At 42.4% G+C, this 12,627-nt stretch overlaps 1 protein-coding gene across 1 annotated transcript in view; it reads right to left on the reverse strand.

Annotated features, from left to right (window-relative positions):
• Window positions 1-12,627, reverse strand: part of tcf7l2 (transcription factor 7 like 2) — an 82,544-nt gene that overhangs the window by 1,185 nt on the left and 68,732 nt on the right. The window contains exons 6-13 of the mRNA XM_016504745.1: window positions 11,849-11,951; window positions 10,599-10,685; window positions 5,923-6,048; window positions 5,670-5,829; window positions 5,267-5,374; window positions 3,901-4,012; window positions 2,753-2,825; window positions 2,495-2,499 (exon numbers count right to left, since the gene is read on the reverse strand). Of these exons, the coding sequence (XP_016360231.1) occupies window positions 2,495-2,499; window positions 2,753-2,825; window positions 3,901-4,012; window positions 5,267-5,374; window positions 5,670-5,829; window positions 5,923-6,048; window positions 10,599-10,685; window positions 11,849-11,951 (774 nt within the window). The remainder of the gene's footprint in view (window positions 1-2,494; window positions 2,500-2,752; window positions 2,826-3,900; window positions 4,013-5,266; window positions 5,375-5,669; window positions 5,830-5,922; window positions 6,049-10,598; window positions 10,686-11,848; window positions 11,952-12,627) is intronic.

The following is a 12,627-nucleotide window of genomic DNA, read 5'->3' on the forward strand; positions in this document are numbered from 1 at the left end:
TAGAGAGAGAGAGAGAGAGAGAGAGAGAGAGAGAGAGAGAGAGACAAGAAGCGATAGGATGAGAAAAAGCGAGAGAAACAGTGAGAGAGAGAGGGAAAACCTCAGTGTACCTTGCCCTACCTGACCTGACCAACCCTCCTTCCTCCCCAAAAACTCTCTTTATCCTGCCTAAAGGGCGAGCTCAGTGATGCAGCCGAGGCTAACTCCAAAAAGAGAAAAGAAAGAGAGTAAAATAAAAGGGAATTAAATCACAGACAGGGGGAGCTAGAGAGTTGCGGGAGAACCGGGTTCAATTAACCGCCAACTTCTTTGTGGTTTCGTCATGAAAATAACAGCCAGGTAAGGATTGTTTCTCAAGTCATACCCCTGCCTGCTCTTATGCGTGTTGATTTTAGACGAAAGTGCGAAAAAGACACTGAGAGAGACAGTCAGGGAGGTCGATACACACTATGATGAAGAAAAATGACAAAAAGAGGACGGAAATCTTGTCACGGCCACTTAAACCCACTTTATTTATGGTGGGCATGCACGACATGCAGCCGGAGGGATCTGCAAAGAACAGACTTAATAAAGAGGAGACGTGGCACTTCAGGGTCAAAGATGGGTGAATCGAGGCAGAGATGTGTTCGTTTGATCCGCCTGCTACTCTACTCTGTGCCGTACAGCTACGAAACACGGTTTGGGTCTGTCAAGGTGCTAACTGCCTGTCAAACAGCGGCAAATAAGCTAATATCCATTTTTTAAGAGCCATATTGATTCTAAGTATCTCACTGAGTTCCTTATTGATTTATGGGTCTCTGAGGGAATTTCTCCAGATGCATCTTTCAGGAAACAGAGCTGAGTGGGGTCTTTTAACCTTACAGCTCCCTAAATCAAGACGCAATTACCAGCGTTTCTCTCAGCACAGCCCAAAAAATGCACAGGCTGTTCCTCTGAATAACAAGAGGTGCTGATGAACGGCACTAACCCACAAAAAATACAACCTCATCAACTCCAGCTACACACGTCCATACAAATAAAACAGTTACTGGCTAGCAAGATAGTTTTTTGTTTTGTTTTCAAGAAATTGCAAAATATTGCGTGGTTTCAACTTAAAAGTATGAACAACAACGCTGGTTATGAGCGAATCAAATCAAAAAGATTCAACAGTCTACAAAAGAAAGATGAATTACTCTTGTGCTTTTTCATACAATATTTAACTCATAAAAATATCTAATGGAAAATGCAGCATTAAAGCAATTTTCTTTTTAGTTATTAAATATAAGTATATGAATTTTCAGTTTACCCCTCCACTGGCAGGTATGGCAAACGTGAACTCTGGACCATGCGTCCAACATCCAACACTCAGATTGACATATAATAATCTAAAGTTGAGAAGCTTTCTGCTGCTCCTGAAGGAGGTCAGACTGGAGGGAGTGGATTTTTGGAGAATCAGATGGATTTCTACACTAGCAAGGATAATGAAATCGGTGGAACAGGGGATACAGTTGGGCAAGTAGAAAACGGACAGTGGAGTATCACAACAGCACAACGTCTGATGTCCACGATGGAAGGGTGAAAAGGAAAGAGTGCACAAGCATGACACAGAAAAGGGTATTACTTAGCAGAAACAAATACCTACCATCAACACATTCCCAATTCAAAGACTGCTTGTATTAGAACAGAAAGACAAGAGGTTGGGACTGAATAAAGGGTTATAAGAGAGGAGTGGAGAAGGAAGAAGAAGGGGAGGAAAAAAAAGAGAGAGGGGGGATGAGATGGCATCACCCCAACCCTACCCTCCACAAAACAAGTGGCTTCATCACACAGTCCTAACAGAAGTGACCAGGGCAGAACAGTACAAAACAGCAGATTAGTTCCTTGGGCAGAAACACCAGCAACACTGAATTATACGAATATAAAAACTCAAAAGTTTATGCTTGACTTGAAATTTGAACCCCAATGCCTGTGTAATTATGCTTTTGTCATTTTCTGCCCGAGGATTTCAGTTCGTCTGAAGTGTTTCTAAAGTCAGAAAAGGACAGAAACAAGTAAGAAAGAAGACTTTGTGAAACATATAAACTGTAACAAGGTCTCAGAGATTGAAGTAGGAAAATATAATCCATGGAAAAAGTTTCAAAAGAGGAAAAGCTGATTGTTGTCATCTTAAAATCAACATCATCGTAATTTATATCTTCTCCCCAAGAATGGGGCTGGGAATATACCTGCAGGGTTTGCACCATAAACCCAGCTGGTCAAGCCCGAACAAGGCACGACACTTCTTAGGGGTATTTGCATCTGTTATCCATAGAGGAACATAAAACACAACAAAGAAAGAAAAAAAAAAAGCACACGTCATTGGACACAAAAAGGCATGGAGCTAGAGCAAATGAATCAGCTGTGGACATTGGTACCGTGCCTCCCCAAAAAACTTACCATGACCAGCTCCTCTCAACCCTCTGGCCACACCCCTCCCCCTTAACAGAGGGAAATAAACCCCGCCTTTTTATCTAACCCCGCCTCTTTCCAATTCAATTCAAAAAGGAGTACTACATGAACTCCTTTTTTCACACACTCACACAGAAATAACCACACAAACAACCCTTCCGCCCCACCTAGCAATGAAAAAAAATAAACATCGCCCAGATTTGCAGAAGTTGATTGGCAGAGGAAGTGGCGTGGAGAGAGCCAGAAAAGTGGGAGGAGGCACCAACGAGAGAGTTTCCCAGCTGTCACCTGCTCTAGCACACCTGCCGGCACACCAAATACACACCTGCATGGGCCACACCAGTTATTCTGCTGGTCGAGCCCGAAGCGTGCGCGACACTTCTTTGGGGCGCTCAGATCTGACGTGACGAAGAAGGGAAGAGGAAGCCAGCGGAGGAGAGATGAAATCAGAAAAGAGAGCGGAAAGAGAGATAAATTGAATCCAATGAATCTGACGAGCTGTATAAAAGTCTTTTTCCCCCTACACATAAATTTAAATAGTAGCAATTGACCATATTTTGTTAGTAATACAAACAATTAGAAATTAAAAACGGCAAGAAACAAATATGAAAGTAAATGATGACAGAAATCAATACATCAGCACTCAGTGCATGCCTTCCATAACCAAGGCTCTTTATGGGTAAATAAATGCTTGTTCGTTAAAAGGTAAGCGTTGCAGGATGCAGCAGATATGGATACATGTCTGCCGGCCATTCTCTGGCTGTTCTAGACTAGAGGAGGTGATAGGGACAGGTTGTTGAGGTAGCAGGAGCAGGGAGGAGCTATAGGAGGGAGGCGGAGCATTAGTTTAAGCCAGGGAAACACTACGAAGCTGCTTCATAATCAGGCCTGGTCCACGTTCATCCACCTCAAACAGCCCACCTGAGCACCAGGGTGAAGGTCATGGATAGATGGGTGTTTGAGGAGGGTGAAGGCAGGTTGTAAGCGGAGCAGATCAAGAGGAGACAGGGCAGAGCCCGCAATCATGCTGGCACAGGGGCAGCTACTGAAGGCAGTAGATTAAGGAGGTTTACCCTGATAACAACATCTCTGGTTATTCTTAGCATAAAGAGGTCTTTCCTATAAACATACTGCAGCTGCATGCTTAGGAGTTTAACAAATCGGGGATTCTTTACTTAATAACAAATGACTTTTAACACAGAAGCATCTTTTGATGGAAGTATGTGTATAATGAAAAATGGAGCAAAGGAAACAACTGAAAAGGAGCAAAAAATAAAGCAACATATTCTTCAAGAGAATAACTGAGCTTAGCAAATAAAAGATATATGAAGCAAATACGTGGCATTATTCATTAAATAAAGATAATTATATATTTGATATACTGCACAAGCACAAATAAACAAATACATAAAGAACCAAAAAAAAGCGGAAAAAAGCAAGTTAGTAATTTAAGACTCAAAATGACATTAGCACCTGTAATCGGAGGGAGTGAAAGGCAAGGGTTTGGAAAATATTCTCTGTGTTCTGGAAAAAAAAAAAAGAACAAGATACAGAGGCCTTCAAAAGGTGTCCATGGTGGAGAGAGACCGCAAATACATTACTCTGCATACTTCCTGGACAATATCTCACAGTAATCAGCATCATAAAGAAGAACGGTCAAGTGAATCAAATCAATGTAATTAGCAAACCTCCTTAATTGAAAGAAGTGGGTGAATTTAAACAAACAAACAACCAACCAAACAAAAATCTTTTTTATATTATTACTACATAAGCAGGTATATAAAAAGCATGCAGCAGGCACAGTCCAAAGTTACGACCACATGAGCACAGTGACACAAGCATGGGCGGCACATTCGGAGGCTGGCACTCAGTCACAAGGGTGATTAACTCTCACACTCTCAAAACATACATATCACAGTACGATAAATGCTGGAGGGGGGCTGGGCAGGGGGTGGGGGGCAGCTGGTGAAACAAGAGAGCCCAATGTTTTCACTGATTTATTTATTAATGTAAGAGCCTGAAGGTTTGAAATGCCACTGCAGGACAAAACAGAACTTTCCCTATCTTTCTATTGCTCTCCTTTTGTTTATTCCTTGTTGTCTCGCTGCTGCTTAGTTTTCCTTTCATTGTGAAACGATTGGAAGCTCTTGAGGTTTCTTTGAGCGGCTCGGTTTACTGGAGGGGAAGAGCAGAGCGCGAGAACTTTTGTTGCGTTTGTCCTTCTCGAAAACGGGCTACGGTTCCGTCAGACGTGTCCGTGATTGCTTTGAGGCCGAGGTCGGGCCTGAACAGTGCAATTATCATGCTCCGGTTGAGGAACTTTGACTAGGCGAGTCAAGTAACATGGTCAGACTCCAAGGAGAGTTGACAGGCTAGGCGGTGGGGCTGTTTGTCAGGCGCAAAACTCCGGCGAAACAGTAAACGCTGCGCTCGTTCCCCATTTCTGGCGGTGGAGAGAGATGTCCTCTTTCATCAAAGCTGCGAGGCGTTTAGGCCCTGTTGTTATTTAATTACTCTGATCTCAGCTCGCCTTTCTCTTTTTAGGTGAACCAGTGGAATACTAATGAAAGCAGTGGAAAGAACTAGATCTGACTGCACTGAGGAAAAGCACACGTACAGTGGATGGACCTAAAAGTCTTCCAGCTTGGCTTAGCTGATTAGGCTGGTCTGCTTTACTGGTTTGGGGAAGCCCAGCTACCTAAAACAAGGTCTGTGTGCTTTAGTTTTCTCCAAAGGCTGCTGGGTGATTGTCAATACACATCTAGATGGCTTTAAACTGCTCTGCGGCCCCTGGGGAGGGAATAAACAATTGTTACTTGTTGAAAACTTAAAAACTTACATAGTTGTCTCGTGCCGACCAGCCGGGGTACAGCTGCATGTGAAGCTGTCGTTCTTTCCTGGCTAACTCGTAGTATTTGGCCTGCTCCTCTCGAGACAGAGCATGCCACTGCACACATAGAAACACACACACATCCGTCAAAGCTACGGCCATCACAGAGGAAGAGACCACTGATATTTTAGGCTCAAACAACACGGAAGTGTTTCCAACCACTGTCATTAAAATTTCCCCTTCCCCTGGTATTGTACTTTTACTCAGTAGCAACATTGAGCAAGATTACAGTTACACAGAAATAGAAACGTGAATAAGCAGTGTTTTTCCACCGCCGACAACACTGCAATCTGTGGTCTTAGTAGTTGAGACAGCCTGCTGCTACTTTGCATGGTGCGTTAGAGACGCTCACCCTTCGGCCTAGGATCTGGTTAATAGCTGCGCTCTCTTTCAGTGTGCATTCTGCCACCACTTTGGCTCTCATTTCCTTCATGTAAAGCATGAACGCGTTCAGAGGTTTCTTTATGTGTGGCTGCTTCTTCTTTTCCTCCTCTTTTTTCGCATCCTGTTTCCTGCGAATGGGAGGGATCGGATGTTAGCGCGTGCATACCAGCTTGTGACAGCATTGGATTAATAGAGAACTGATAAGTGTAAAGTGAACTCACGAGCTGTTGAGGGAGCCGATGTCACTGTGAGAGGACTCCTGCTTGACGTTGTGCGTGACGATGGCTGGGTGGGGGATCCCTGTGGTGTGCAAACTGTGGTGGGGGGGCACCATGTGAGGAGGGAACCTGGAGGAGAAAAGACTGTGTAAATCGTCAGAGTGGACACGGGTGAAATGATGGATGGACACACACATTCACAGAGCAAAGCACTGACTATGAGCTAAAGACTTGACACATCATTGGCTATAAAGACAAAGCAGCAGTAACCTAATACATCTGTTATGTGGGAAAAGGGAAACGGCAATAAATGACAAATCCAAAATCTAGAACTCGACATGAAACAAAAAGCATTTTAGTTCCAAAATGCGATGCATTTCGAAATCAAACAAAACAGATGGAGTGAATTTTGGGAAGGATATACATTTATCCATGAGGTTTTGATTGCATCATAAAAGTGGGCAACGATTCAATTACTGGTTAATATTATTAACATAATTTTTCCCCACAGCCACATAAGCAAAACAAAAAAGTCATTTCAGAGGCAGAGAAATTGCATGAGTTTTGATATGAAACATTTTTTCTTCAGAATAACATGCACTGATAATCTGACCACAATAATGAATAGTAATGATCAAAACATTATTTTTATATTGTCTTTAACAAAAAGTGGGCTATAATATTCTTGGATATAATTTTTTCCCACCCGCACAGTCTTAGAGAAATTAGAGAAATTGTTACATTTTGATCATTTTTGACAACTGTTTTCTTCAAAACAACATGCATGATAATTCATTATAAATAAGGGCAAAAATAAAAACCTTAAGATACATCAAAATATTAGACTGGGATTTGAGTGGGATATAAAGTTATTGGTTAATTTTATTTTCTTCCATCCACATGGCCTTGTTCATTTCAAAGTGGAGAAAACACTACATTTTGACAAAAGAAAAATTACTATGAACAATGTGTTTTGATGACTCACATACCACAAACATTTATGAATAAATTAAATAGGATCAAATTGTTTTCATGAGTATTTTTCTGATTCAAAATAATATTTTTGATTAGTGTGGTCATTTTGAGACTATTTAGGGTGGTCATTTTCTTCTCAATTATTTTACAATTTGATTATTTTCCTTAAAACATAAACTAAAACGTTCCCTGGCTGATTGAAGGACTTGTCTATAATATCATCCTCTAGCATTATATAAAGATCTGTAGGAACGCAGAATTCCTGAGTGTACAAATAAACATATCTGTGCCTGAGTGTGTGTATGTGTGTGTGTGTGTGGTGTAGTGCGTCCCAGTTGTGCATGGCCGTACACAAATCTGAGAGAAAGAATGAAGGATGATGAAAAAAAGAGAAGGAATAATTCTTTTTTTTTTTTCAAACAGCTCATTATCTGCTTGAGTGTGGCTATATGGCTTGGAGCCAGAATATAATGATGAGAGTAAACTCACAAGGAACAACTAGTTTCTGTTGGAGGTTCTCTCTGGGGACTGTGTTTCCCCCCAATCTCTCTTCTCCTATTCTCTCTTCCCTTCATCCCTGACACATTTGTGTTTGTGCCATGTCATTCGGGCCGCCCGTCCGCTTCTACCGAGGGGGGACCGGCGTTGTGGCTGCAGCGGTGTGATCATTAGCCCCCACCTTTTTTCTTTCTCTTTCTGTCCTTGCATACTTGCTAAAATTTCCTCTGTTCCGCCGTCCAATTGTTCCCTCCTTTTCCTCCTGACTGTCCCATCAGCGCCGCCCCCACCCGTGCCGCTGTTGCCATAGCGAGGCCCAGGTTATGGTTTAAACATGACGGCCATCCCTTTGAAGCACAGGGCATCATTCCGCTCATCAGCACGCAGCAGAGCCTGCCACCAATTTAGCCCTGCTGAGGGAAGAGTGAGACAGAGAGGTGTGCCGAGAATGGCCCCTGCAGGGTCCAATGTCTCAATCTTCTTCCACACCAGCCGAGTGTCAGTGAGTGCCATTTAATTGCCAATCGGAGCGATGGCCTCGGCGCCTGTTTAATGTATAATGACCCCACCGGTGCGCTCTGTCTGTCATTCGGTTTCTCTTCCTCCACCGAAAAAGAAGGGATAGGAGCGGAGGAACATATCAAAGGGCAGGAACGGGCAGGGGCCGAGGGGCCTACACTTCCTCCCCCATCACCCAGGACGGCCGATACACCTGTAAGACTCCAACCCCATTATCAAAACCATGTAGCTCAATTGCCGGATCCGAGTCCGCGCTGTTCGTGATCTGAAATGTATGTTTTAGGAGGCTGAAGTGTTACCTGGGTGAAAAGCAGATCGCTACATGAAGCCCTGTGTGCTAACTGCATAATAAATGGCAGCAGATAGGGCCATCAGAATCTCTATGAGCCGAAGACAGGCACCAGAGAGCAACATATGGGCGTCTCTTAATCCCGAGGCCTCCTGGAGTTCTCGTCCACTGACTGTGAAAGAAGACAAAGCAAGACTTCCCCCTCCCTCTCTCTCGCCCTCTTTATTCATAGAAAAACCATAAACACAATTAATGAAACCTTTTCCTGGTGCTCATTATTTTGCGCAGGAGGCTGGTGACAGCGGATGCCGCCGGTTTTGACACAAACATGCTAAAGCACCTTCCCTCCGCAGAGACACAAGACCACCACTTATTAATCTATGCTAATTCAATTACAGATTATCAAAACGCATTAGCTCTTCCCCAGCACATCGCCAATCCCCCTAGCCCCCATTCAGAAGATTCAATTAGCCTGCACTGGAAATAGGATGATCACAATATAAAGGCCTCATTAGAACAGAATCAGCTGTCACTTAAGTGAAGGTCTAGCGCCGGAGCAGAGGCTGCAGACCCACGCGAAGCAGGCAGAATGGGCTCATTTCAGGCCTTGGCAGGGTACAAACGACTTCTCTATGGAGCCGAGACCTCAAAACACACACGGGGTGAAAGCTGTTGGTGTCAAATGTGTGAAGTCTTGGTTTCAGAGCCAGCTGTTAATAAAAATGGACCTTTAAGAGTCGGGACCAGCTGCAAAGACCCTGTGCTCATAAGCAGAGCAGCTGCCATTGCACTCCGATCATCACTGCAGAGCTAAATATTGTGTTTCAGAGCTGTTATGTTTGGCCTGACAACTTTAAACTGTGAGGATGATGAAAATATACTAGATGCAAGCGCGAGATTGGGCCTCATTTACTCACGCAAGCAGAATCAATGTTAATTGTTTGTTTTAACATTCTTGTGTAAATTTGCTGCATTCACTGAGATAATTTACTTTGTTTTATGATTTACTTACGAAGAAATTTGTTCTGCTCATGTTTCATGAAGTAATCTGCGGTTCAAAAATAAACTGTTCATAAGCTATTCTTATGTATTTTTTATTTGCATGTTGTTCTTTAAGATTTTACTCAAATTTGTTCTGCTCATTTCATGAATGAATCATTCGTAAAACCATTTGTGCATACATTTGTCTATGTACATAACAGTAAATTAAATTAACTTCTCTTTGCATCAAAGAGAAGTTAATTTAGAAAAAAATGTTTTACGAATGATTCACACAAAAACTCATTCTTCTCATTTTTGATTAAATTTTTTTTTTTTAAATTTCATGTCTAAATTGTTCATAATTATACTTTGTACACGAAAATGTACAATTATGCAAGCAATTTTACACAACTCACACATATTTGTTTCCGTTCGTGTTTCATGAATGAGGGCCCAATGTTTGAGCATGTTAAACATCCTAATGTCCTGAACAGAAACACTGTATGAGACATTTCTTTGAGTTTTGAGTGTTTAAGGCGCACAAAACCCCTCCCTGTTCCTCCCTCCCTGCTCACATTTATCCATCAACGTCCTCTGGTCTAAGCTCGCCAGGCCTCCAGAGCTGCTTTTCCAATCACTCTGCAATTAAACAAGAGTTTGTCCCTGTCTGGAGACACAGGCTGGGCTCGAGTTGGTCTCCATTTCTCGAAACTATAAACCAGATCTGCCTCTGTGCCTCTCTGGCTAGTCTCAGCACTACCACCATCATCATCATCATCATCATCTTCACATTCATCATCATTGCGAAAAGAGTATCATATGTTTCCGATTAGGAGGGAAAGGCCGAGTAAATGTAGAAGAAGGTGACCACCAAATGAAACTGTTTGCATCTCACTTTTGTGTTCAAATGATATAAAAGCTATAAAGCAAGCAGAGATTTGTCATCTACAGCAAACACCTCCCACTTCTCACATAACAGATGAGTAACAGTCACAAGGGAGCAATCACTGTGACAGTTAAAACAAACAAACGCTCACACGCATATCCCACAATCCCCCCACCCACCCACACAACCATTAGTGCTCTCCTAGGGACATTTGCGTCCAAATTGCCACTTGAACCAGACCCCAACGGGCCACACAAAGCTCTCGCTCAGCGTCCAACGACGGCCCCCGAAATCTGCAGCGGTTTACTTCTTGCATGTGACCGTAGTTAAACTGACAGTCCTCTCGTTCTCTGCCATTCAGTCGGGGTAAACGTTCTTTTGGGGTCTCATTATAAAATGATAATAATTAATATTTGAATACATAGCGGATCGCACGGGACCGTCTTTTTGAACACTGAGGTGAGAGCTGTCTCTCCTTAAGGGAGAAGTTTGCAAGGGTTTTGACACGCGGCATCCCAAGGCTCAACTCACCTTGACATGGACGCATTGACAGTGAGGGCAGTTGGGTAGGGGTGTCTGAAACCTCCCGTCGTGATTGGGTAAACTGGTTGACCTTGCCTAGGAAAAGAAGAAAGGAAGAGAGGTAAAGGAAGGGATGAAAAAAGAGAAAAAAGCACTCTCTATGCAGGCAGCTTTATTCTCATTTGATCAGAACAAAAATCTAGGGGATTGCAGAGCGCAGATCAAAGGGAAGCAAACTCTGAACAATTTGAATGCCACAAATCTGATAGGAATGGCTAATTAAATTTCATAACCCCGCGCTTGGTGTCGATGGAAGCCCCTCTCCCTGAGCTGAAACTAGGTGTTTTGTTGTGCTAATTAAAGACGAAGCACCGGCCCCTTTAATGGAGCCATCACGCTAATTGAGGTCTACACATCCAAAGACAAACAATAATGAATGTAAATTTATACCAAAATAAAGTGCAGACAATCAAAGGGCCGTGGCTGCGCTTGGGGCCTCTCTCGGTATTTAGATCGCGGTGAGAAAACATTAAATTAACAGAGCTTAATTTGTAGCCTTTTGTCATATTAACAAGTGTTGACAAGAGTTACCAGGGGAGAGCCCCCGTGTGGAATTGTGGGTAAAATACTGGCAATCACAGTTCATTACTCTAATTGGACAATACAGAGACACGCAAAATAGCATTTGCCACAAAGAGGCAATTTAGAGTTTAGGGGATGAAGAAAGCCATGGGTGCATTGCTGTGGGCCCCAGTGATGCCTTTCCAGAATGTATAAACTGTACAGAGGGTTAAGAGTTAGCTTTTGTGTCCTGTGATGGCCGAAGTCTCAAACTGCATCTTAAGTACCCAGAGGCCCACAGCAAGGCGGACAGAGGCCTGGAGAATATAAGATACACAATGGCAAAAGGCAACATATTTGAACAAATGCAGTCTTAAATATGTCATAATATATGAAGTGGTGCACAAAAGTCAGGTTCCTCAATAAAAATCTGGGATCTGTGATTCATGATCAAACTGAACCCTGTAAAATAAAATAATTACATATTAATGTAAATATTTTATTTTAATTAAATATTTTATTTAAGATTTACGTGTTTTGATATATATATTAAACATACATATTGAATAACAAATAATTATATTCAAAACTGATTAATTAAAAGCATTTTTAAGATCTCAGACTTTGGACCCCACTTAACATCATGTTATAACAGCATCACAAAGACGAAAGAAGAGGAATAAAATTGGGCTGCTTACTGTGGTACTAACCATCCTAGCGGATGGGGAATCTGGCCTACAGTGCCAGGTGACAGAGGGTAGTAGGGGGATATATCTGAAGGATGTGGAGGCCTTGGGATTCCTGCAAGAGAAATATAAAAAATGCAAAGAAAAGAATGAAGAGAGAGAGAGAAAGAGATGTGTATGTGAACGGTGTGAAAATGTTTCTGCTCTTGTCCTGACACAAAAATTCCCCGATGAAGTTTAAGTGTTAAATTTATCCTTTGTAAGATACACAATTGAACAAAGTCAACATCAGAGGGAGGTGGGAGAGGGAGGAGGTTGAGCTCACATGCACGGCCCTAAATCACACGTTCTGATCAAAGCTTGTGGAGGCAGCCACGATGTTGTATGGCACACGGGGGAGAGGAGAAAAAATACAGAGCCCTGTCACATTTGTCTATCGAATCAGAGGATTAACAACAGGCGATAATTGAGGTTCACAAGTCAACAACGCAAACACTGCAGCATGTTTTAAGAGAGACTGACACATTAGCGGTGGATGTCTGTTCAAGTGTGGAAACGGTCCCGATATTGGTTTTAGAGTTTAGCGGCCAATTAACCACATTATTAACATTACATGTGGTGGGTAGAAGGTTTAAAACAACCCTAAATAAGAATTCAGTGGTTTACAATAGCACAAGTTAGCAACAATGTGAATGACAAAAAAACATCAAGCTAACAAGCTAGCTGACTTTGGACTGACTCAATGTATTTCCATTTAATCTACTTGATGCCATTTTGCCTCAAAATCTAAT

Source organism: Sinocyclocheilus anshuiensis, unplaced genomic scaffold, assembly GCF_001515605.1.
Source record: "Sinocyclocheilus anshuiensis isolate Anshui unplaced genomic scaffold, SAMN03320099.WGS_v1.1 scaffold190, whole genome shotgun sequence".
NCBI classification, from domain to species: Eukaryota; Metazoa; Chordata; class Actinopteri; order Cypriniformes; family Cyprinidae; genus Sinocyclocheilus; species Sinocyclocheilus anshuiensis.